The 27,334-nt window shown below is 33.5% G+C and overlaps 1 protein-coding gene across 6 annotated transcripts in view; it reads left to right on the top strand.

Moving 5' to 3' along the window:
• UBR2 (ubiquitin protein ligase E3 component n-recognin 2) overlaps positions 1-27,334 on the top strand; it is a 143,436-nt gene that overhangs the window by 43,216 nt on the left and 72,886 nt on the right. For 5 of the 6 annotated variants that reach the window (XR_011974263.1, XR_011974264.1, XM_072642174.1 and 2 more), the window contains exons 4-11: positions 2,091-2,204; positions 9,960-10,090; positions 10,847-10,985; positions 11,466-11,528; positions 23,336-23,456; positions 24,614-24,721; positions 25,193-25,281; positions 26,658-26,756. Coding sequence is in view for 4 of the 6 variants with exons in the window: in XM_072642174.1 (XP_072498275.1) it covers positions 2,091-2,204; positions 9,960-10,090; positions 10,847-10,985; positions 11,466-11,528; positions 23,336-23,456; positions 24,614-24,721; positions 25,193-25,281; positions 26,658-26,756 (864 nt within the window). In the remaining 2 variants the exon portion in view is untranslated. Of the gene's footprint in view, positions 1-2,090; positions 2,205-9,959; positions 10,091-10,846; positions 10,986-11,465; positions 11,529-23,335; positions 23,457-24,613; positions 24,722-25,192; positions 25,282-26,488; positions 26,588-26,657; positions 26,757-27,334 lie in introns of all 6 variants that reach the window. The other variant, XM_072642173.1, reaches the window with a different exon arrangement.

A 27,334-nucleotide genomic window follows, 5' to 3' on the forward strand; every position in this document is an offset into this window, starting at 1 on the left:
CCAAGATGGCATGTAATCTTATATGGGTTCTATACATGCATTTTTATTAAACATGTTTTTATATTAGTCGTGTTGCATAGAATAATTAAAATAAATGGGAGAACCCATGAGAAAAAACAAAACATAACACAAGAGAAAATAGTCTGCTTCATTCCGCATTCAGATTCTATAGTTCTTTCTCTGAATGTGGATGGCATTTTGCATCGAGTCCTTTGGGAAGTCCTTAGGTTCTTGCATTGTTATGGAGGGCTAAATCTATCAGAAGCAGTCCTTGTACACTGTGGCTATTACTGTGTATAATGTTCTCCTGTGAACCTTCGTTTCTAACAAAGACAGTTAAGTCAAAATGCTTCATACAGTTCACATCTGAGAATGTCCATGAGATTCTGCCCCAATTATCCCTTTCTGGTACCCATTCTCTAGGACCTTTATTAGTTTTTCAGATGTTTAATTGGCTTCCTTTCCATGATCTTTTAATTTACATTATTGTTAACATTGTATATATATTTTTGGCTCTGTTTATTTCACTAAGTATCAGTTTGCACAAATCTCAATCTCCTTTTTGCCTAATAGTGACCAATAGAGAATACTTTAAGCTATTTTTACATTTAAATCCTATAGGTTTTTGTTGATCTTATGCCTCTCATCCAATTTTGTACCAAGTGAATCCCCTTTCTGGTCTTTTAGGGCAAAAATAAGTCATTTAGGGGATTGGAAAAGAAAAAAAATTTTTTTTACTTCATTTATTTTTAGTTTTCAACATTCGCTTCTATTAGATTTTGGGTTCCAAATTTTCTTCCCTCCCCACCAAGTCAGCATGCAATCTGATATAGGCTCTACATAGACATTCATATTAAATATATTTTTACATTAGTCATGTTATAAAGAAGAATTAGAACCAGTGAGAGGAACCAGAAGAAAGAAGAAAAGAGAGAGAACAAATAGTATATGCTTCAATCTGCATTCAGACTCCATAGTTCTGTTTCTGGATGTGGACAGCATTTTGGAGTTTTCTTAGATCTTTGCATGCTAAGAAGAGGTTAGTCTATCAAAGTTAGTCATTGTACAGTGTTGCTCTTACTGTGTACAATGTTCTCCTGGTTATGCTCACTTTACTTAGCATCAGTTCATGGAAGTCTTTTCAGGTTTTTCTGAAGTCAGTCTGCTCATCATTTCTCATGGAGCAGTAGTATTCCATTAGATTGGTATACCACAACTTATTGAGCCATTCCCCAGTTGATGGGCATCCCTTCAATTTCCAATTCTTTGCCACCACAAAAAGAGCTGCTATACATACTTGTGTACATGTGGGTTCTTTTCTCATTTTTATAATCTCTTTGAGATACAGACCTAGAAGTGGTATTAGAAAAATTCTTAAAAGAAATTTCTGCAGTTGGCCATTTGATTTAAATCAAGGTGCAGTGCAGTTTAAGAATCTTTCCTTAAAGGGAAAAGTAATAGATGCTTTGTGAAAATGACAGCAGAGATGTCATTATCCAATTGGCTTTTCTATTATATCTGGGTTTCCAACATCCTTGTGATTTATACCTAACTGAGGGAAACTTAAGTAAGTGATAGTGTCATAGGACAGTCTCTGAATTTTCATTAGGTTTGTTTAGTGTTTCTGAGCGTGGTAGACGTAATGTAAACACCCAGGTCATAAAAATATACATCATGTATACAAAAATGTTATCCAAAGGTTTTAAAATTTAAATGGAGTGTTTCTTGTTACAACTAGAGTGCGGTATCAAATGAAAATGCTTCATGTTCTTGGGCAATATAGCACTAATCCCTTTAAAAATGTTAGGTACTATAAAGTAGCTTATATCCTAAAATCTCTTAGATTAGTCTGTAGTTATGTTCTTTTAGTTAAAACATCAAGAAAGCATGGACAGATTGGAAGCTATGTCATTGGGAATGGTATTGATAGACATTACATGCTGCTTAATGAAGGTACTTGAAAAATAGCTTGAGATATTTTCTGTTACGAAGAGGGGGAAAGTATGACATATCAAAGCATTTCTGTACTCTTTAAGTCTTAAATAAATGTGTGATGTTGACCAAGTGTTTTCTTACTATTTTTTTTTAAGATGACAACATCTGGAGGTGGAGGCTTCTGTGACTGTGGTGATACTGAAGCTTGGAAAGAGGGTCCTTATTGTACAAAACATGAACTTAACATATCTGAAACTGAGGAAGAGGAGGTAATTTTTTCCCCCCACAATATTATTCTTAGGAACTGCAATATGAAGAAGCTTATGCTTTATTCAGGATTTGGGTAAAAGTACATTAATTAGCAGATAAGATTAAAGGTGACATTCCCTACACAAAAAAGATTTATTACTGGTCCTTCTGAGATATCCTTTCTTTCTTTCTCTCCTCTCCCCTTATTTAGCTACTGTCCTGTGCAAGGGACTGAGTTCATGATCTCCTCTAATGACCAGTACTAATCTAGTTGGGAGATTTAGACACTTGAGTACACTCTCTTGCCCTTTCTGGTTCCATACTTCTACCTTTTGTCTAGGGCTCAGTCTAAGATCAGCTGTGAGCATACTTGTGCTACTGGCCTACCACTGACCTCCAGACATTGAGTTTCCACTCTTGGTTTCACTGAGATACCCCATGTTGCTGCTAAGTCTATGATCAACCCTGAGTATCCCCATGCTTCTGGTGTAGGCCCAGGGATGGGTCTGATCAGCTCTGGACATTCCTACACTCTCTAATTGGTATCTACTATAACCTACTATACTTGAATGATTTTTGCTTTCGTGTGGTCTTTGGCATTTATGGTTTTTGGAGAATTCTCATTGGTTCTTGAGGGTTTATGTTTTCCCTACTAGTTCTGATAGCTCTGGTGATTCTAGTATGATGCTAAAGAAGACAGTAATATACTTAAAGCCTACATCAAGTACTTCATTTTGTTCTGTTCTTTCCTTGAAGATCTATTAACTTTAGTCACTGTGTGGCAAACATAAGCCTTTGGTCACAAAGATTTGGTACAAACCACTGTTGTTACTGGAAAAGCAATCAAAGCACCTTCCCTACCAACAGTGCGTCACTAGCATTTTGTATAAAGAGTACATTATTGTTGCTCCAGATTAAACATTTCTTTTTCCTGCTGTCAGCTCTTTTTCAGATGTCTTTTGTGTAGTCTTGAATTATACCTTTGTTATCTGCCATTTTACACTCTTTAATGTTAACAAAGCATGAATTTGAAGAGAGATTGGTGGGGTGCATTTTTCTTGAATTTTTGACACTTTAATTGATTTTTTTCTGTGCTTCTGACATGAAGTTTGAGAAAGAAAAATGGAAACTAGTCCTTATGGTACCATGGAAGCACTCCCTGCTTCAAGTATCCACTATATCCTCTACTCTGCTGTCAAATTAGTCTTTTTATAATACAAATCTGACCTTAATTCTCCCCTACCTCCAATTTAATTAACTTCAGTGGTTTCCCTATTGCTTCTAGAATCAAATATAAAATCCTGTATTTGGCCTTTTAAAAAACTTTTGTATTTTATTTTTCCCCCAGTTACATGTAAAAACAATTTTTAACATTCATTTTTAAAAATTTTGAGTTCCAGATTCTTTCCCTCCTTTCTTCCTCCCCCCTTCCTGAGACAGTAAGCAGTTTGATATCGGTTATATGTCTGTAGTCATTAAAAATGTATTTCCATATTAGTCATGTTGTAAGAGAAGACATAAACCAAAAAAAAATCCACTAAAAAATAAAGGAAAGTGAAAAATAGTGTGCTTCAGTCTACACTCAGACTCCATCTCAGACTCATCCTTATCTGGATGTGGATATAGTTTTTCATCATGAATCCTTTGGAATTGTCTTAGATCATTGTATTGCCAAGAATAGCTATTATTCATGGTTGATCATACAGTATTGCTGTTGCTGTGTACTGTGTTCTCCTGGTTCTGCTCACTTCATTTTGCATCAGTTTGTGTAAATCTTTCCAGGTTTTTCAGAAATCATCCTGTTTGTCGCTTCTTATAGCACAATAGTATTCCATTACAATGATAACTTATTCAGCTATTGATGGACATCCCCTCAAATTCCAGTTCTTTGACACCACAAAAAGAGCTGCTATAAATATTTTTGTACAAATAAGTCCTTTTCCCTTTTTTAAAAATGATCTCTGGGATACAAAGAGATCATGAAAATGGGAAAAAGACACACATGTACAAAAACACTTATAGCAGCTCTTTTTGTGGTAGCCAAGAACTGGAAATCAAGGGAATGTCCATCAGTTGGGGAGTGGCTGAGCAAGTTGTGGTATATGAATGTAATGGAATACTATTCTGCTGTAAGAAATTACGAACAGATGGACTTCAGAAATAACTGGATAGACTTATATGAACTGATACTGAGTGAAATGAGCAGAACCAGGAGAAAATTATACACAATGTGTGAGGACTGTTTTTGATAGACCTAGCTCTTCTCAGCCATGGAAGGACCTAAAACATTCCCAAAGGACTCTTGAGGCAAAATGCCATCCACATCCAGAGAAAGAACTAGGGAATCAGAATGCAGAATGAAGCAGACTATTTTATCTTTTGTTATGTTTGGTTTTGTTTAGTTTTACTCATGCTTTCTCCCATTAGTTTTAATTCTTCTATGCAACATGACTAATGTGAAAATATGTTTAATAAGAATGTATGTGTAGAACCCTTATAAGATTGCAATCCCATATAAGGTTGCATGTCTTCTTGGGGAGGAAAGGGGAGAAAATTTAAAACTTATGGAAGTGATTGTTAAAAATTGAAAAATAAATTTGGAGGAAAAAAATCTCTGGGATACAGACTTGGTAGTGATATTGCTAGATCAAAGGATATGCATAGTTTTATAGCCCTTTGGGCATAGTTCCAAATTGCTCTCCAGAATGATTGGATCAGTTTTGTATTTGACTTTTAAAGCTGCGCCATAACCTAGTCCCTTTCTACCTGTGTACACACACACACACACACACACACACACACACACACACACACACACTACATTCCAGTGATACTCTGGGCATTTTCACTGGTACCTATCTTGTAACATCTTGTAACAGCCTCTCTTGTAACATCCATTTCTTGACTTCCCTGGTTTTTATATTATTTTCCCCAATTCCCCCACCTTGGTTTTCTCAGAATTTCCCATAGTTTCTCGTACATGACAGGAATGTGATGAGTGTTTATTCATTTGACTTCATTTAAGTAATATCAATTCAATTAAAATACTGGATTAACCAAAATTTCACATATCTTTGCTGTTACCATTTCCCCCCCCCCCCTTTTTTTTTTAGCACAGACAATTAAGAATTAGTTTGGTTTTACAAAATATATAGCAAAAAACCAAAAGTTTTTCATTATGATTCTTCAACCTGCGAATCAGTTACACTGCAGACAGTAACCACAAGAAATAGTGGTTAGGAAGTAGCATAAAGAAGGCCAGTGTACTAATGTTAAATTTCTTCTTGTGGTTTAATAAGTGGCCCATAATCAAGTTCTATATATGTGTTGGGCCTATTTTTTTCTTGTATGCTCATGAGATGCCACTCATCCATGCCTTTTTTTGCTGTGCAACAGTTTTTAGGTTGAACTATAAGCAGACTTTTGCAGTCTTCTTTAGAAGACCTTATTTTTTGGAAGGAAGAAACCTAGATGGTATATGGTTCTGAAAGGAGTTGGAGAGATGATAGGTAAAAATTACATCGCAAAGAAAGAAATCTTTGGCCTTTTGAAGATGGTACTTTATCTTTTCAGTTTGTATTTTGAGTCTGTGGTAGAGCTAAAAATAGGGCTGAGTACAGGGTTTTCACCCAGAATATTAACATTCTGGGATTAGGGAAGGGTGCTTTCCTTCTGCATGGGTGAGGAGAAACAGTCTTGAGCACTGACTGAATCCAAACTTCACAGAACAAATCTCCTTAATAAAAGGATTTATTCTGTAAAACTTGGATTCACTAAACAGGCTGCACCCAAAGACATAGCAGGCAAGTTGCCCATCTGTAGCCTAGAGACTATCATCTCTATACCCTATTGTTTACCTATGCCTCAATGTCTTCTGCCAACTAGAACCATATAGTCTGGCTCCGTTCCCTTAGGCTGGCACCCCAGGGACCTCTAAGGCTTGCCTTCCTTCTATTCTAATCTCAGTGAAGACAAAGGCCAGACTTCCTGTCAGTAGCATTCCTCTTTTCTCTGTGTAAACATACCCTCAGTTGGACTGTCATTTGTCACTATTTCCACCCTCAACTTCCTTAAGGCAACAACAAGGTATATCCCAGGTGAAAAAATTCCTAATTCTGCCTCTGTTCTGTTTCCTTATCCCCTACCACCATCAGACACTCCATCAGACTGGACTTTTAATGTGACCATGGAGAAGAATAGTTCCCCATAGCTTCTATAGAACATGGGTACCTTGTATATCCTTAACATAATTGTATAAGAGTCTTTCAGGTTCTGTCCTGGAAAAAAGGAAGGCTAAAACTTGAACATCTTGATTTTCTCATTTGTAAAATGAATACAATATTACTTTTAGCTTTTGCTTTATTGTTCTTGTGTTTTAAGATTAGACGTTTTGCCATCTTTGATGGCACCGTGTAATGCCTAAGTTGTGTATTTAGTTGCAAATAATACAGGGTGTCCCCAAAGTCTTCATATAGTTTTAAGCTTTAATAATTAAGTAGCCATTAAAAACTTTAAACTGCATTAAGACTTGGGGCATCCTGTATGGAGTAAATTTCCAAATGAAAACTTAAAATCCAAATTGTTTGCATTTTTACTAGAGAAAAATAGTAATATAAAATTTAACCAAATAATAATAGCTTAAATGTTTATTCTCTTATTTCTTGCCAGATCAAATTTCTTTTACCTTTGTTTAAATTGACTCCTTTTTGCTTTTAAATTGCCTTTATTCCAAATATATTAGTGTTATCTCTTCCACACTTCCCCTACCCAGTGAGCCATTCCTTGTAATAAGGAATTTTTTTTTAAGGGGGAAGAGAGGAGAAAGCAATTCAGTAAAATCAACCAATGCTTTAAAGTCTAGCAGTATGTTTGATGTTTCACACCATAGTTTACCACTTCTTCAGTGAAGGGAGGTGGTTTTTTAACTCTTTCAGGGCCAACCTTGATCATGTTAATTATGTGGTGTTCAGTTTTATTTTATTGTTCTTTTTATTCATTTCGTCATAGCCATATGTATTGTTTTCTTTTTTCTGATTATTTGACCCTGCATCTATTCATATAAATCTTCCATGTGTTCCTGAATTGTTTTATGTTCTTTCTTAAAGTGAAATAGTGATATTACATATTACTTTCACATTTGTTTAGCCAGCCCCAGTCAGTGGGAAATACTTCATTTCCATTTTTTTTTACTACTGAAAAAGGGATGCTATGAATATTTCAAAGTATTTGGTGACCTTTTCATCTTTGAATTTCTGTGTCAGAGTGGACATTTGAGTAATTTGTTTAGCATGATTATACATTGTGTCCCAGAATGGTTATTGTAATTCACAGCTCTTGAAGCAATGTATTACTGTCTGACTTTCCTTACCACCTTCAGTATTGACTATCTCCATCTTTTGTGTTTTTTGCCAATTTACTAGATTTAAGGTGAAACCTCAGAGTTGTTTTCATGTATATTTCTCTTATTATGAGGGAATTTGGAGCAATATTTCATATATTATGATTAGTTTACACTTCTTTTAGTACTGTTTGTTCATTACCTTTTATCACTTCTTCTGGGAATGTTTTTTGACATTTTCTATTTTTATTGCACATCTACATATTGTATATATCAGAGACCTCTTTGAAGTATGTGGGTTTTTTTATTTCTTTAATCATATTGGTTCTTAAAATATATCTCTCTCGCTTTAGTATTGTATAATTAGAGCTAGAGTTGGAGGGGATGTTTGAGGTCATTTAAATTCAGCCCTTATATTTTACAGATGAGGAAACTGAGGTCTATAGGGGCTAAGTGTCTTGCCCAAGGTCTACAGGTAGTATAATAGAGTTAGGATATTGAATCCAGGTCCTTTAACTCTAAATGCAATACCAGTGTCTCAGCAACACACCTTCAAACAGCACAATTTAGTTTTGCTAGAAGAAGGACTTCTGTTTTTGTTTTTAAATTTTTTCATATTGTTTGTTTCTATCACATCTTAGTTTTTGAATACATTGCTTCCGTAATTGCCTTCTTAGTGATCTCCGTTCCTTGTAACAAAAAATAAGAAAGAAAAAAAGAAAACAGTTCAGCAAAACTAACCAACACATCATCCGAGTCTGACAGTAAATGCCATGTTCCACATTGTAATCCCCACTCTCTTCAGTGGTGATATCTTTTCTTTAAGTACCAGATAATCATTCATTATAATTTTATAATATTCAATCTTGTTTTGTTTCTTGTCCTTTCCATTATTGTTGTCATTGTATACATTGTTTTCCTGTTTCTGCAGGCTTTACTCTGCCTCATTTTATGTAAATTTTCCCATGCTTTCAGTTCTTCCTATTGTTTCTCATAGGATACTAATTTACCATTACATTCCTGGGTCACAATTCATTTTAGCCATTCTTCAGTCAACGGATAGTCCACGTTTTTAAATTTTATATATGTCACATTCCAATTTCTTTTATTGTTGCTGATCTTCATAGGAAAAGCTCTGTTATTTTCTTAATTAACATTCTTTGTTGTGATTTTCTTTCTTCTGGCAGCTTCAAAGATTTTTTTCTTGTAATTTTGAAGTTATGTAATAACATATAGCATATCTCTGAGAGTTGAATTATGAACATCTTGTCAGAGTTCTATGAACTTGATAAATTTTAAAATATTAAGTTTTTGTTTCTTAAATATCTGTGTAAAGTTTTCATAAATATTGTTCAGTCACTTTTTAGTCATGTATAACTCTTTATGATCCCATTTGAGGTTTTCTTGACAGAGATACTGGAGTAGTTTGCTATCTCCGTCTCCCATTCATTTTTCAGATGAGAAACTGAAGCAAACAGGGTTAAGTGATTTGCCCAGGGTCACATAGCCAGTAAGTGTCTGAGATCAGATTTGAACTCAGGAAAATGAGTGATCCCAAAGTTATATTTTGTTCTAGTTTCCAGAGACTTCACTTGTTTTGTGAAGCTACTCAGAATCTCTTTCCATTTTAGCTATTTTATGAGTTTATCTTTCTACTTCCATTTTGTTGTCTTTGATTTTGTCTTTCAATATAAAGATTATTCTGCTCTTGATTCTGTATTTTGAAATTATTAGATTTTCTTCTACTCATATTGGTCATATTTTTCCATTTTCTTTCCATCTTTTTTGGTGTTATTCAGCTCAAGCTCATTCAGTGATTCTTTTAAACTATACTAATTTCTTTTATTGTCTACCCTGATTTTGTTTCCAGTGCTCATTTTTCCTTCAATTCTTTAAATATGTTAATTATTCACTTGAAGATTTTCAGGAGTTAATACCTTCTGTAATTTATTTTTCCTTCTGCATTATTCTTCATACTTTGGCCTTTGCTTTTAGTTGAGCCATACTTTTCAAAAATTATATTTATGTTCTTTTATCCTTTGTGAGTTCTTCTATCCCTTGTTTGGTGAAGAATTCTCTTCCTGTCCTTCCTGTGGTAGGTACCTACTCTCAATCTCTTTCAACTGCTCCTGGTTCTTGCTTATCTAATCTCTCCTACTAATCTACTTTTCCATATTTTAATTGTTACCAAGAATTTTTTGATGTGTACTGTTTTGTAATAATGTCATAAAATGATGTTATAGGATGATTAACTGGAAGTGTGTGTGTGTGCATGTATGTGTATGTATGTATATATGTATGTATCTGGAGTAAGACTGGTAGCAAAGTGACCAATTGTACTAGTCATATGAGAAACTAAGAGATTGAATAGGTTGGTATCTGTGAGAATGTAAAGAGAGGGATATATAGTTTCAACCCACTGTGAAATTCCTTTCAGGATCCTCTTGTACATTTAACAGAAGATATGATTGCAAGAACATTCAACATTTTTACAATCATGTTTCGCTATGCAGTAGAAATATTAACATGGGAGAAAGAAAATGAACTACCACCAGATTTGGAGATGGTGTAAGTACATACATAACTTGTTTATGCTTTGTGTTTCAGTGTTTTGGGGGGCCTTAATACAGCGTTTTTACAGAGGTCATTAGTGGGCTTTGAATACCTAGGGATTTGTCATAGAAGCCCTTCCTGGGCCCAGAAAGTCGTCAAAATAAAGTGGAAGCTAACCACCATTGTCTGTTATTGAATCAAGTTATATTGAGTTAGTTTAGCTCATAATGTTGGATTTTCAGGTTTGTATTTTAAGGGAAACTAGGAATAATGAAAAAAGTTTAACCCATTTTGAGTTCCTTTTATTTTTTGTCTTGTGAAATACAGCATTTTGGCAATAGCTGGATAAAATGTTAGTCTTTATTTTTTCAGGGTTTAAAGTGAAATTTTAGATTTGAACTATTGGCATTATCGGTTAGTGATTGAATTTAAACCATGAACTTATATCTCAAAGAATCAAGTACTCACATGATAGAGAGAAAATAATGGCTTCAGGCTTAGTTAGCTTTTTCAGCAACTGGAAAAGTATAAAATGTAGACAACTAGAAGGGATTTTGCAGTGAGCAATATAAGCAATAAATTTTGAGCTTACTAAATTTTCATTATGATTGACCAGATAGAAAAACTAAACTATCAGATATCTTAACCTTGACTCTCTTTTGGAATTACTGAAAACCTAGACTTATTGATTCCACTTAGTGCTGTAACAAAAATAAATTTTTTTTTTTATATTTGAGAATCCAGTAACTACATGATTTCTTAATCCCACAGAGGGAAGAGTGACACTTACTATTGCATGCTGTTTAATGATGAGGTTCATACATACGAACAAGTAATTTATACTCTTCAGAAAGCTGTTAACTGCACTCAGAAAGAAGCCATTGGCTTTGCAACCACAGTAGATCGAGATGTAAGTAATATCATTTTATTAATGATGTAAAAGAGAGGATTTTCTAAAGAGAATTCTAACATTGAATTTTCTATAATAACTTTTTTCAGAAATAATTACAGTGCATCTGAGTTTATTTTACTTTTTTCTAAATGTAATTCTATGCACTTCATTAAGTAATTTCAAAGTACTCCCTGATAACTAAAATTATTAGAAGATATTAGATTGCTATTATCCCACCAGGGAGTAAAAGGGCTCTATTGTTGAGTCAGAAAGAATTAATCCTTATTGTACTTTAAGATGTAATTTATTGAATGATGGTTTAAAAAAAGCTTTTAAAATTTGCCATGCACATCTTTGAATTTATTTTCTGTCCAATAATAGGGTCAGAGCTACTACTTATGTGAAATAGTATAATTATTTTTAAAAGTGTTTAAAAATTTTTTTCCTTGTTTGAATTCATTTATGCTGACTGTATTTCAAAAAAAATTTTATCTTAAGGGACGTAGGTCAGTTCGATATGGAGATTTCCAGTACTGTGAACAAGCAAAATCAGTGATTGTGGTAAGTAATATTAGACCCATCCTAGTCTATGTTAATAGTAAATAGCAATTCCTGAGTTTATTGGGTTTTTTTAGTGGACTTAACTCCTCTTTGCATTTTACCGTACCAAAAAATTTTAAGTATTTCTAATTATTGCATGTACCTGTTTCAGATATCTTTCCTCCCTGCCCACCCAGTTATTTAAAAGTTATAATTGAGATTTAGGGCCTGTACAGATTTTAGATAAGGCTTATTTTTCTTCCACCTTCTCTTCTCTGATACCTATATGTCAGAATAATGATCTTCTATCAGAACAGCCGCTGTTCCTCCAGAAAAGTTTCTAGAGCATCCATGGGTAGAGACTTTAGGCAATTCCATAGTGCATCTGATACTAGAATAACAACATTGTCATTCAAATAGTCAAAATATTCCTTACAATTAGTGACTCTTTCCTCATTGCAGAATTCATTGAGGTTGAACTGCCTGATATCTGAGGTCTCTTCCAACTTTATGTGATGCTATAATTCTCTTATAAATTCTCTGTTCGTTGTTTTAACTGTCATAAAATTCTTGTTACATTTTATATAAATATAATATAAATTTAATATTGCTCCCCCATCTGAAATAGTGAAGAGGCATAGTTCTGACAATCAAATACTTATATATTTAAGTTGGTAGTAGTAATAAGCATAAAAAGCTGCTATTGGCTAGAAGTGTAATGTGAATTTATAAAGTGATATCCTCTTAATTTAATTTTGGAGGCTTATTTCTTGTTCTTTTAGTAATGTGTTGTCAGAAAGGCAGCCGCGTATTAGCAGTAGTAAAAACTGGACTTAGAATCAGAGTGTGTGGGTTGAACTCTCAGCTCTTCCATTTATAAGCTATGGGACCTTGAGCAAATCACTGGACCCCTCTAGGGCTCAGTTTCCTTATCTGCAAAGTGAAAGATTTACACTAAAATGACCTGAGATCCCTTCTAGTTTTAAATGTGTAATTCTCTAACTAAAGAAATAATAACTCATTTACATAATATTTGTAGGTTTTTGGCGATTAGCAACCATGAGAGAGAAGTACTAGCAGTGTTACAGTTTCTGAAGTGAGGTTCAAATCCAGATCCTTCAATTTCATTTCTTCACATCATTCTGCTTAAATATTGAATGCATTTTTACTCACTTAAGGGACTTAATGTTTGCTGTTCTTACTTGTTATTTAGGTTAGTAGATTCAATTTTCAGGAGGTCTCTCAGCCACTAAGAAGTATTAAACCTATGTTTTTTGGGATACATTATCACAAGTTGCCACTAGTTGCTTTGGAAATGTGTATTTTTCTGCCTCAGTAAGCTTGAATAATGGTTATAAGAACAAGAATGGGTTTAACACTATTTATCCTTTTTTTAAAAAATCTGTATGGTTTTTAAAAATTAGATTATTAAAACAAATAGTAAGGAATACTTTCAGATAAACATAAAAAGTGAGATTTTTAATAATAAATAGTACATTTTTTTATACTTTTACTAAATTTTAATTATTATCAGTCTTAATTTGATTTCTAATTATATTCCCAAATCTACTTATAAATTCCGAACTTATTTTTAATTTATTTTTTCATCAGACTTGAAGTCAGTTTAGAGTTTAAAAAATGCTTGACTCTTTCCTCAATTAAGTGCTAGATAGTGCCAAACTGTTTTGGTTGCTGTGTTTTCTGATACCCTAGTTCTGGAGTAAAATTTGTGTTCTGTCAGTACCTGGAATATTCTTAGAACAAAACTTTTTAAAAGCCATTATTATTAACAAGTTAGACAGAAAAAAATTTAACTGGAAAGCCATTGTGGGAAGATGGCAGAATAAAGCAGAAAATTAGCTGGCTCTCCTAAATTTCCTCCAAAATAATTTAAAATACTGTCTTAAGATGAATTTTAAAGCAGGAAAAATAAGTAAAAGTTGGTAGAGAAAATAAAGGTTCAAACTCAAAGGTTCAAAATGGTCACAAGTCCAAAAAGTGTTCTTGGAAGAACTTTAAAAGGACTTTAAAAATCCATAGGAGAAGTAGAGAAAACATTGGGGAAAAGAAATGAGTAATGCAAGAAAATCCAGAAAATTGTCAAAAGAAAGTCAACAGATTAGAAAAATATCTAAAATTTTACTGAAGAAAATAACTATTTAAAAATTAGGATTGGTTAATAAACTCTAAGGTATATTAAGAAGAAGAAAAAATTAGAATTAGGCAAAGGGAAAAAATGAATATTTAATGAATTAAAGAAATTTCAGGCATTCTTGAAGACCAGACCTGAACGGAAAACTTGATGTAGAAATACAAAAATCAGGAGAAACATAAGAAGGTAAACATGAAAGACTAATCATAAGGGATTTATTAAAGTTAAATTTTTGTTTACTTCTTATGGGACAACGATATTTGTAACTATTAACAATGTCATTACTAGGATAGTTAGAAAGAGTGTATATGAATGGAGGAGTTGGAGTTGAGTTGATTATGATAGGATGATTCTCAAAAATAAAATTGGGTAGGGAAAGGTAAAATTATCTCAAAAAAGAAGCATGAATGGAAGAGCTATTTTAGTAGAGAGGGAGGATGAGGTGGAGGGCAAGTAGTGTGGGAATCTTATTTTCACTGAAATTGGGTTAAAAAGGGAATAACATATACATCTAGCTGAATATAAAACTTTTTAACTTAGGAATAGGAAGACAAGGGAATGATAAGGGAGGGACTCTTAGAAGGATGTGTGGATTAGGGAATTAGTGGTCATAAGTAAATTAGACTTCAGATGAAGGGTAGAGTAAAAAGAGAGAAGGGTAAAGGTAGCATAGATAATGAGTACTAAATCAATACTAATCATATATGTGTATGTATGTATATACCAAATGCTATAGCATCCAGATTTATAAAGGAAAAGGATATCAAGAATTTAAAAGGAATTAATGGGGGAAAAAATGTAATGGAAAGCAATCTAGCAGTACCAGATCTTAAAATGTATTATAAGGTGATAATGAATTACAGGTGAGAATAGATAACAAAACTATACTAGTGGAGGATTTCAACTTTTCCCTCTAAGAACCAGATAAATCTAACCAAGATAAGCTAGATATGATGACCTCAAGAGAGAACTGAATGGGAATAGAAAGGAACATACCTTTTTTCTTAGTGGCCCATGGCATTTTTACGAAAATTGTCCACATATTAGAGCATAAAAACTTTATAGTCAGATGCATAAAAGCAGAAATGTTAAATGCATCTTTTTCAGATCATAATGCAATACAAATTACATTTACTAAAGGACCATGGAAACACAGAATAGAAATTATCTGGAGACTAAATAAACTAATCTTAAAGAATAAGTGTGTCAAAGAACAAGTCATAGAAACAATAAATAATTTTATTAAAGAGAATGAGATAACATAACCAAAATTTTTGGGATACAGCAAAAGCAGTAATCAGAGGAAAATTTATAGTTAAATGCTTGTATCGATAAAATAGAGGAAGAACAGATCAATGAATTGGGTATGCAATTAAAAAAACTAGAAAAAGAACAAATTAAAAATCCCCAATTATAGCTAAATGTAAGAAAACCATTGAATTAATAGTAAAATTAAGAGTTTGTTTTATAGAAAAAACACAATAAAATAGATAAACCATTGGTTAATGTGATTTTTTAAAAGAGAGAAAACCAGATCACAGTATCAAAAATTAAAGGGATGAATACATTACTGATGAAGATGAAATTAAAGCAATTCTTAGGTGTTATATTGCCTAATTATATTAAAATAGATTTAACAATTTAAGTGAAATGGAAAAATGCTTGCAAAAATATAAATTGCATAGATTAACAGAAAAGGAAATAAAATATTTAAATAAATTTTAGAAAAAAAAATTGAATAGACCATAAATGACATTCCTATGGAAAAAAAATCAGTATCAGATGGATTTACAAGTGAATTCTATGAAACATTTAAAGTTCAACTAATTCCAATATTGAATTGGAATAATAGGCAATGAAGGAGTACTACCAAACTCCTTTTGTGAAACAAATGTGATTACAAATACCTAAACCAGGAAGAGCAAAAACAGAGAAAGAAGACTGCAGACTAGTTTCACTAATGAATATTTATACAAAAATCCTAAATAAAATACTAGCTAGGAGACTATAACAATATATTATAAAATTAAACACTGTGACCAAGTGGGATTTATATCATGATTTCAGGGCTGGTTCAATATAAGAACAACTATTAATAGATACAGAAAAGGCTTCTATCAAAATACATATTCATTCCTTAATTAAAAGCACTTTAGAAGGTAGATATAAATGTGTTTTTTCTTAAAATAAGAAAAATCTGACTAAAATCATCAACACATATCTATAATGAGGTTAAGGTAGAAAAGCCTTCCACTAAGATCAGAAGTGAAAAAAGAATGCCCTTTATGAGCAGTATTATTCAATGTCATACTAGAAAAGCTAGCGATAGCAATAAGAAAAAGAAATTGGATGAATTAGAATGGGCAATGAGGAAATAAAACTGTCTTTTTGCAGATGATATAATGGTATACTTGGATAATCCTATAGATTCAACTAAAAAATAGTTGAAACAATAAGTAATTTTAGCAGAGTAACAGGATGTAAAAAATAAATCATCAGCATTTCTATATATCACCAACAAAGCACTGCAAGAAGAGATAATAAGAGCTATTTCATTTAAAATAACCAAGACAATATAAAGTACTTGGATGCATACTCTCCGAGACAAACCCAGGAACTATATGAACATAATTATTAAACACTTTTTATATGAATAAAGTCAATTTAAATAATTGGAGAAATAATAGTTGTTCATCGGTAGGCTGAGTCAATGTAATAAAAATGACAGTTCTACCTAAACTACCAAAAAAAATTTTATTGAGCTAGAAAAAAATAAAATTCATTTGGAAGAACAAAAGGTCAAGAATATCAAAGGAATTAATGGAAAAAAATGTAGTGGAAGGAGGTCTAGCAGTACCAGATCTTAAAATGTATTATAAGGTGATAATTATCAAAACTATCTGGTACTGGCTAAGAAATAGGATAGTGGATTAGTGTGAAAGAGTAGACATACACAGTAGTAAATGATTATAGTAATCTTGTGTTTGACAAATGTAAAGATTTAACCTGTGGGAATAAGAACTCACTAAATGGTTAAAAAAAATTAGGGGAAGACTGGAAAACAGTCTGGCAGAAATTAGGTATAGACCAATATCTTACCCCATTTTCCAAGAAAAGGTCAAAATTGATTCATGATGTAGACACAAAGGAAGCTCTCAGAAGTAAATTAGAAGGACATGGAACATATTAACTAATAGATTTATAAGCAAGAGGAGAGTTTAGAAATAAGCAAGAGATAGAGAACATTGTGGAATATAAAGTAGATAATTTTGATTACATTAAATTAATAATTTAATATTTTCCCCAATTAAATGTCAAAACAATTTTTAACATTCTTTTTTTCATATTTTTAGTTCCAAATCCTTTCCTTCCCTTCTTCCTTCCTCCCCCCATTGAGGAGGCAAGCAATTTGACATAGGTTATCCATCTGTAGTCATGAAAAACACATTTCTATGTGTCATTGTGAAAGAAAGCACAGACAAAAAAATAAAACCCCTATAAAGTAAAGAAAAACTATGCTTCAATCTGCATTCAGTCAGACTCCATCAATTCTTTCTCTGGAGATGGACAGCACCTTTCACCATAAGTCCTTCAGAATTGTCTTAGTTCATTGTATTGCTAGGAATAGGTAATTACAGTTGATCTTCATACAATATTGTTGTTTTTTTGTACAGTGTTCCCCTCATTCTGTTCATATTACATTGCATCAGTTCATTTAAGTTTTTCCAGGTTTTTCTGAGAGCATCCTGCTCATCATTTCTTATAACACAATAGTATTACATCACAATAGTATACCACAACTTTTTTAGCCATTCCCCAATTGATGGACGTCCCCTTAATTTCCAATTCTTTGCCACCACTAAAAGAATGACTCTAAATATTTTTGTATACTATTTTTGTCTTTATACTATATATTATACTATATATTTATACTATATATTTTGTCTTTATACTGTATTTTGTCTTTATCCTTTTTGTTTTTTATCTTTTTGGGACATAGACTTAGTAGAGGTATTGTTTGATCAAAGGGTATATACCTTTTGGGCATAGTTCCAAATTGCTCTCCAGAATGGTTGAATCAGTATATAACTTCACCAACAGTACATTAACATCTTAATTTTCTCACATCCCCTCCACATTGTCATTTTCCTTTTCTGTCACATCAGCCAATCTGATAGGTGTGGGATGTAGTTCAGAGTTATTTTAATTTGCATTTCTCTAATCAGTAATGATTTAGAGTATTTTTTCATATGACTAGTGATAACTTTGATTACTTCATCTGAAAAGTGCCTGTTCATATCCTTTGACCAATTACCAATCGAGGAATGGCTCTTATTTCCATAAATTTTGCTCCATTTTCTAAATTTTTGAGAAATGAGGTCTTTATCAGAGAAACTTGCTATGAAATTTTTTTTTTTACAATAATGATTGCTATGTATTTTCCCTCCATCCTAATTTCCCTGTTTATCATGCCCTTTCTTTTCTTTCTCCCTGTCCGTTTTTTAAAGTGTTTTGCTTCTGATTTTTATTTCCCCCAATCTGCCCTCCCTTCTATCAGCCCCCACCCCTATTTCTGTTATCCCCTTTCCCTCCTACTTTCTGTATGGTAGGATAGATTTCTATACCCAGCTGCAGATTATATTAAAAAGGTTCTATACAAATAAAATCACTGTAGCCAAGATTAGATGGAAAGGAGAAAATTGGGGAGGGGGAATTTTTATAGACAGTTGCTCAGATAAAGGCCCCATTTCAAATATATAGAGAACTGAGGCAAATTTATAAGAATATGAGGCATTCCCCATCTTATAAATGGTAAAGGGATAAGAACAGGCCGTTTTTAGAAAAAGAAATCAAAAATATCTATGATCATATGAAAAAATGGGATTAATTACCTTAAGGGGCAGCTAGGTGGTGCCGTGGATAGAGCACCAGGAGTGCAGGAGTCAGGATGACCTGAGTTTAAATCTCACCTCAGACACTTGACACTCACTGGCTGTGTGACCTTGGACAAGTCACAACCCTAAATGCCTCATCCTGGGTCATCTCCAGTCATCCTGATGAATATCTGGTCACTGGATCCAGATGGCTCTGGAAGAGAAGTGAAGTTGGTGACCTGCACAGCCCTCCCTCACTCTAAACAAAGTCAAGTGCAGGTCATGTCATTATTTCTCTGATGGCATGGTCTTCTTCTGCAACGAAGGATGAACACAATTACCTTAAAAAAAAAGCAACTAAAATGGTGGAGTAAAGGCAGGGACTCACCTGAGCTTTCCCAAAATCCCCTTCAAATAATGTTAAAATAATACCCCAAAACAAATTCTGAAGCTGCAGACCCAACAAAAGGACTAGGTGAAACAATTTTCCATAACACGACAACTTAGGTCATCAGGAAAGGTCTGTTTCACTAGGGTGAGAGTAGAGCAAAGTTGTAGAGCAAAGTTACAAACAGGAAAGTTCAAAACAAGAAATAGAGTTCATTACAGGATGTAAAATGGATAATTTTTTTAAAATTTTATTTGTTTTCAGTGTTCTACAATCACTTCCGTATATCTTAGATTTTTCCCCTACCTCTCTCCCTTTCCTCCTGCTTCCCCACTCCCTCCCTGAGACAGCATACAATTTTATATAGGTTCTACACATACATGCCTATTAAATACATTTTCTCCTTAGTCATGTTGCATAGAAGAATTAAAATGAATGGGAGAAATCATAAAGCAAACCAAAACATAATACAAAAGAAAATGATCTGCTTCATTTTGCAATCAAATTCCATAGTTCTTTCCCTGGATATGAAAGGTGTTTTGCCTTAAGAGACCATTGGAAATTATTTAAGTCCTTGCATTGTAATGCAGTACTAAGTCTACCAGAAAAATTCCTCACACACTGTGGTTGTTGCTGTGTACAAAGTTCTCCTGGTTCTGCTCCTTTTACTCAGCATCAGTTCATGAAAGTCTTTCCGGGCCTCTCTGAAGTCTTCCTGTTCATCATTTCTTATAGCACAATAGTATTCCATTACATTCATATACCACAGTTTATTCAGCCATTCCCCAACTGATGGGCATCCCCTTGATTTCCAATTTTTGGCCACCACAAAGAGAGCTGCTATAAATATTTTTGTATTTTTATGATCTCAGCGGTATTGCTGAGTCAAAGGGTATGCACATTTTTGTAGCCCTTCGGGCATAGTTCCAAATTGCTCTCTAGGATGATTGGATCAGCTCACAGCTCCACCAACAATGAATTAGTGTTTCAACTCTCCCACCTCTTCTCCAACATTTATCATCCTCCTATTTTTTCATATTAGCCAAACTGATAGGTGTGATGTGGTATCTCAGAGTTGTTTTGATTTGCTTCTCTCTAATCAGTAGTGATTTAGAGCCTTATTTCATATGACTATAGATAGCTTTAATTTCTTCCTCTGAAAACTGCCTGTCATATCCTTTGGCCATCTATCAATTGGGGAATGACTTGTATTCTTGTACATTTGACTCAGTTCTCTATATATTTTAGAAATGAGGCCTTTATCACACACTCTAGTTGCAAAAATTCTTTCCCAGTTTTCTGCTTTCCTCCTAATCTTGGTTGCATTGGGTTTGGTTGTGCAAAAACTTTTCAGTTTAATGTAATCAAAATTATCCATTTTGCACTTCATAATGCTTTCTATCTCTTGTTTAGTCAAAAGTTCTTCCCTTCTCCATAAATCTGATAAATACACTATTCCTTGCTCCACTAATTTGTTTATAGTATCAATTTTTATACCTAGCTCATGTACCCATTTGCACTTTATTCTTGTGTATGGTGTCAGGCATTGGTCTATGCCTAGTTTCTGCCACATTGTTATCCAGTTTTCCCAGCAATTTTTGTCAAACGGTGAGTTCTTATCCCAGAAGCTGGAGTCCTTGGGTTTATCATACAGTAGAGTATTATATTCATTGACTACCTTGAGTACCTAACCTATTCCACTGGTCTACCCTTCTGTTTCTTAGCCAGTATCAAGTGGTTTTGATAATTGCTGCTTTAAATTACAATTTGAGATCAAGTAAAAGTAGGCCACCTTCCCTAGCATTTCTTTTCATTAGTTCCCTTGATATTCTGGACCTTCTGTTCTTCCAGATGAATTTTGATATTATTTTTTCTAGCTCTTGAAAATAATTATCTGATAGTTTGATTAGTGTGGCACTGAATAAATAAATTAGGTAGAATTGTCATTTTTATTATATTGGCTCGTTCTACCCACAAGCAACTGATATTTTTCCACTTACTTGAATCTGACTATATTTGTGCAAAAGCGTTTTGTAATTGTGTTCATATAGTCCCTGGATTTGTTTTGGCAGTTAGACTCCCAAATATTTTATAGTATCTGCCCTAGTTTAATTGGGATTTCTCTTTCTATCTCTTGCTGTTGGACTTTGTTAGTAATATATAGAAATGCAGAAGATTTGTGTAGGTTTATTTTGTAACCTGCAACTTTGCCAAAGTTGTTTATTATTTCAAGTAGTTTTTTACTTGAATTTCTGGGATTCTCTAAGTATATCATCATATCATCTGCAGAGAGTGATAACTTAATTTCTTCTTTGCCTATTCTAATTCCTTCAATTTCTTTTTCTTTTCTTATTGCTATAGCTAGCATTTCTAGTACCATATTGAATAACAGTGGTGATAATGGACATCCTTGTTTCCCCCCTGATCTTATTGGAAATGCATCTAGCTTATCTCCATTGCATACAATGCTTGCTGAAGGTTTTAGGTAGATACTGCTTATTATTTTATGGAAAGTTCCATTTATTCCTATGCTCTCCAGTGTTTTAAATAGGAATGGTTGTATTTTGTCAAAAGCTTTTTCTACATCTATTGAGATAATCATGTAGTTTCTATTAATTTTGTTGTTGATATGATCAATAAGGCTGATAATTTTTATTACATTAAATTATAAAAGTTTTTAGACAGACAAAACCCATGCAGCCACAATTAGAAGGAAAGCAGAAAACTGAGGGGAAAAAATTATAGCAAATTTCTTTGATAAAGGCCTCCTTTCTCAAACATATAGAGAACTGAATCAAATTTATATGAATACAGATCACTTCCCAGCTGCTAAATTGTAAAAAGATATGAACAAAGAGTTTTCAGAAGAAGAAATCAAAGTTATCTGTAGTCATGAGAAAAATGCTCTAAATCATTATTGATTAAAAAATAGGAATTAAAACAACTCTAAGGTACCATCTCACACCTGTCAGATTGGCTGAGATGCTAGAAAAAGAAAATGAGAAATGTTGGAAGAGGTGTGGGAAAATTGGGACAGTGTTGTGTATATGCACTGTTGGAATTGTGAACTGCTCCAGCTGTTCTGCAGAGCGATTTGGAACTATGCCCAAAGGGCTATAATACTCTGTATACCATTTGACCCAGCAGTTGAGAGAGCACCAGTGCAGGAGTCAGGAGGACCTGAGTTCATATCTCACTTCAGACACTTGACACTCACTAGCTGTGTGACCTTGGGCAAGTCACTTAATCCCAATTGCCTCATTCTGGGTCATCTCCAGTCATCCTGATGAATATCTGGTCACTGGATTCAGATAACTCTGGAGGAGAAGTGAGGTTGGTGACCTGCACAGCCCTCCCTCACTCAAAACAAAGTCAAATGCAAGTCATTTCTCTGATGGCGTGGTCTTCTTCGGCAACAAAGGATGAACACACCCCACTACTAGTTCTGTATCCCAAAGGGATTTAAACTTTTAAAAAAAGAAAAAGGACATATGTATATACATATGTATATATACACACAAAAATATTTATAGCAGCAACCTTCTTTGTGATGATGAAGAATTGAAAATAGAGATGGCCATCATTTGGGGAATGGTTGAACAATTTTTGGTTTATGATTGGGATACTGTTGTGTTAAAATAAATGATGAGCAGGATGCTTTCAGAAAACCTTGGAAAGACTTACATGAACTGTTGCAAAGTGAAATGATTAGAACTAGGAGAACATTGTACACAGTAACACAGGAGAGGCCTTCCTCTTACTCTTTCAATGTTAATATTGTTCTATCAGTTTTAATACTGTTCCAATTGAGCTGCCTCTCTCTCATCTTTTATTCTTATTTCATGTAATATGTAAAAATGAATCATCTCTTTCTCCATTCACAAATAGCCTCAATTAAGTCTTTTGCAGCAGTTCTTTCATTTAAATCATCCTTGATAATGTGCTGCAACCTTGCTTATACTTGTTATTTTTTTTTTCCTTTTGGGCATCAAATTCAATACCAAAAAAAAATCCTCACTGTTTTTTTCAAGTAGTTTAGATATAATGCGGTAGCATTCAGAATCAAGAATTTTTTAGGTTATTTACAATTTTAATTTTCCTGAGACTGTAGTTTTTCGTCTAAGTAATATCACAGAAATGATGTTGGCCTTTAAGAATGAGGCTTTTGGGAGAGCTAGGTGGTTCAGTGGATAGAGCACTGGCCCTGGAATCTGGGGGACTTGAGTTCAAATCCAGCCTCAGACACTTACTATGTGTGACCCTGGCCAAGTCGCTGAACCCTGATTTCCTTGCCAAAAAAAAAGAATGGGGCTTTTGCAGAGTTGAGCTGTTAAGGATCATTGCTGTGTTAAATAAAACAATTACTCAAATCTCTCTTTAAGTTCTGTCATTCATTCTGCTTTTTCTTTTTAAGAGAAATACCAGTCGACAGACTAAACCATTGAAAGTTCAAGTAATGCATTCATCTATTGTTGCACATCAAAGTTTTGGTTTGAAGCTTTTGACTTGGCTTGGCAGTATTATTGGATATTCAGGTATGTTATCTACTCTCTTAATAATGGGCTAAATATTATTAAGGAATGTTGTGGTATCATATCCAAACCGTTTGAAAAAACAGCCAGTGAAGAGATTTTTTTTTTTAAATTGAATTTGATGCCCTTGACAACTCCCCACCGCTACCTCATCGATTTGTATATGTAGATATACTTGGGGGAATTTATGTTTAGTTCGTAGTTTGACTCTTTAATGGTGTTAGTCATGTTTAGACTTGGGGTTTTATTGTTATTGTTCTTTTGCTACCAAAATGTTTTCCTTTATATTTTTGTCATCAGAATCCTGTCTGATTTGTATTTGAGTAATACAGTTAAAATAGAACATCTTGCTTTGTTTTCCTCCATATTGTTTGAGAATTGCCTATAGGGCATTTTGTATATGTAATCATCATTAGAGAATACAGAGCTTTCATAGTTCTCTATTTCTCTTGTGCCTATCAAAACCCAAAAAGCAAGCATTATTCCTGGTAGGGAAGGGAAGAACAGGTAAACTACATACTTTATTCAAGAGAAGTGAACTTCCAGGTGTTTTTGTCAAATATCTGGAATGTTTTTGCTGTCTAGTTTTCACTACATTTTCGCATTATTTTATGCCTTATGGAAATATGAGATTCTGGAAATTTAGGGGAACTTATATACTGGCCTATTAAATTGACAGTGAATTTCAAAGATTTTTTTATGCCCTCATTAAAGTTTTTTCTCTGATGGTAACAAACAAGGATACTAAGGAATAGAGAAGTTCAATGCCTTATTCAGAGTCATGAGAATAATAAATCTCAGAGCTGGGATTAGAATCCCCAGATGTTTTTATTCCTTATCTAGGAGTTTTTACCTACTGCATAGCTCCCTTTAGTGATTGACAGCTCATTTTTTTCTTAATGATACTTTGAAACATGAGCACTCATTACTTCCATTTTCTTATTGCCTTTTAAAGGTGCAAATTTTAATGTAGAGTTATAGAACACTTTGTGAGTTGGCCATTTTGTGAAGACATTCATAAATTGCTGACCCTTTTCACTATTTTACAGATATATTTGAGTTTTAAGAGCATATGTAGAAAAGCTCAACTTAACTTGATATTTACATTAAAATCTCCATGTCTTCAGTAGTTGTTTTACCACTCTTCTTGTCTTTTTAAGATGGACTTCGTCGAATATTATGTCAAGTTGGTTTACAGGAAGGACCAGATGGTGAAAACTCTTCTCTTGTGGATAAACTGATGTTATGTGATTCAAAATTATGGAAAGGTGAATTTAATTTTTTTTTTAAGTTGGAAAGGAAATATATTAAAAATAGTAGAAGATTCTTTTTTTGAAAAGTTCATTTTAGCAGATGTGTTTAATGGTTTTATGTTTTGAGCAACTATTAGATAAATCTTAGTAATTTTCTATATATCCTTTTACAAATAGAATTTTTTTAGTCAAGAAATTCAGTCTCATTTTTAGAAAAAAAAATTAGGGTGCAAATTTAAAATATGTTTTCACTTTTGCTGTGTTGAATTCGTGGCAGAAAATTAGTTGTTATTGAAATTCTTTATTTTTAATATGTCACTCTAAAAGTAAATATGAATTTCAGTATCTGCTAGTGAAGCACAGATGTACTATCTCTGAAGAAGAGCTAACTCTGAAACACCTGAGGTTTATAATGCAGTTTGAAGATTCCTTGGAAATAACTTTCTTTCTTGCTTTCCTCATATACCTTGGTCTTTTCCTTAATAGGAGCTAGGAGTGTCTATCATCAGTTGTTCATGAGCAGTTTACTTATGGATTTGAAATATAAGAAACTATTTGCCATCCACTTTGCAAAAGTAAGTAGTTTTTCAACTTTGAAAACCGCTAAAATAAGCAGTATAAATAATGGACTAGTTCAGGCCGATAATACACAGAACTGGCAATTTAACAGCTGATAGCAAAATCCCAAAATTTCAAAACTGGAAAGGATCTTACTTAACAGCCATCTAGTCATACTAACTACAAAACACCTAATAAATGGACATTCAGCTATTTCTTGAAGACTTCCATTGAGGAATAGCCCACTCCTATGCAGTCATTCTATGTTTAGACATCATTAAGAGGAAGTTTTTCCTTATATCAAGTCTAAATTTTCTGCATGTCCCTAGTTCCTTGGGGCCAGACATTTAAATCTACTTAAATGAATTGAAGTTTAAAAGAAAAATTTAATAATCTATCTTTTGTTATTTGCAAAATTAATAGGGCTTCAGGAAAGAGGAATCCCCTATTTTTAACTTTCTTGTGTCATGGATCCCTTTGTCAATCTGATGAAGCCTATGGGCTCTTTCTCAGAATAATGTTTTTAAATGCTATAAAATAAAATACATAGGATTACAATAGAGATAAATTTTATTGAAATGTAATTATCAAAATATTTTAAAAATAAATTCATGGACTAACCGTCAATAATCTGACTTATTGATTATTCCAGTACAATGTATATACTTAGCTCTGAATGGGACTTGAAATGGCAAAATGAAGATGGAGAATTTAAAGCTGTCATCACTGTGAAATTAAAATGCTGCCCCTTCTGTGGACTTTTAGCTATAGAGGGTAGGCTTAATTTAATGTATATGTACTATCTACTTTAAAAGTCATGAATTCTAGAAGGTGTGCATTTGGATTCTCTCCTGCTTCTCGCAGCCCAAAATTGAATTACCTGGTCTGTAGGTAATAGCTGTAATGATGTAAGACCAAGGAATAATATCATCAGGAACTGTAACATTGCTGATATTTACCTCCTCTATTATATGATAATATTTTGAGAACTAGTTGTATCTTACTATCAATACTAAGCTGCTACTATGTACCTCACAGAAATACAATAACAACCATAAAACTAGCGTTGGTTCTCAGAGATTATTTGAATGATTTTAGGGGGCAGGAAGACTCCTTTTTATACCAGTTCTATCTCTTTGAATTTCCTCAGTACAGACTATTCATTATATCTATTAAAAATTTGGTCCGTGTGGATTAGAGGTGAATTTCCCCCTTGTTGTTTAGAATTACCAGCAGTTGCAGAGAGATTTTATGGAGGATGATCACGAGCGAGCAGTGTCGGTGACTGCTCTATCTGTCCAGTTCTTCACTGCACCTACTCTGGTGAGTAGTGCTCGCCTTTTCTTCTTAACTGATAGTTGGCACTCCTTGCCTTTTTTTGCCTTCTTAATAGAACTATGAGCGTTTGCAGAGTGATTATGTGACAGATGACCACGACAGAGAGTTTTCAATCGCAGACCTCTCGGTACAGATATTCACAGTTCCTTCACTTGTAAGTACTGAAGACTAAGAATTTTCCTACTTTCTGTTAGTGGCACTAAAGCATCGAATTTTAGACTACTGAGATTTATATATGCCCAAATACAATAATGTTCCACCTATTTTGAAAGCCTGACTTATAGGACAACCTCAATTACTGGGAACACAGCACCATAAGAAAATGCTTCTTGGCTGTGAAAATAATAGCTGTCACAAAACATGTCAATTTTATTTGTCAAGGGCATTACTCCCAAATTGTAACCATTTAGAGTTTCATGTAAAATTAAACCCTTGGTTCTTGTATTTCTTGTAGTCAGACAGCCAAAGATAGGGGAGCTGCTAAAAGCTGATATCCTGAGATATGTGAGAGAGGGAAGAGGCAACAAAATTATCAGCCCTAGCAGGTGTATTACTTTCCAGTTCAGTAATTCATTAAATTGACTACTAGTTGCTAAGATTAAATTATGTTCAGTAACTCGTTGAAGAAGCCATAGTATTATGTAATACATCTTTGAAGTATTTTCATCAAAAGTGAAGCAGTAAATAATCTTCAGTTATCTAGAAGAAATATAAGTATTTTATATCTCTGTC

This window comes from Notamacropus eugenii, chromosome 2 (genome assembly GCF_028372415.1).
Source record: "Notamacropus eugenii isolate mMacEug1 chromosome 2, mMacEug1.pri_v2, whole genome shotgun sequence".
In the NCBI taxonomy this organism is placed as follows: Eukaryota; Metazoa; Chordata; class Mammalia; order Diprotodontia; family Macropodidae; genus Notamacropus; species Notamacropus eugenii.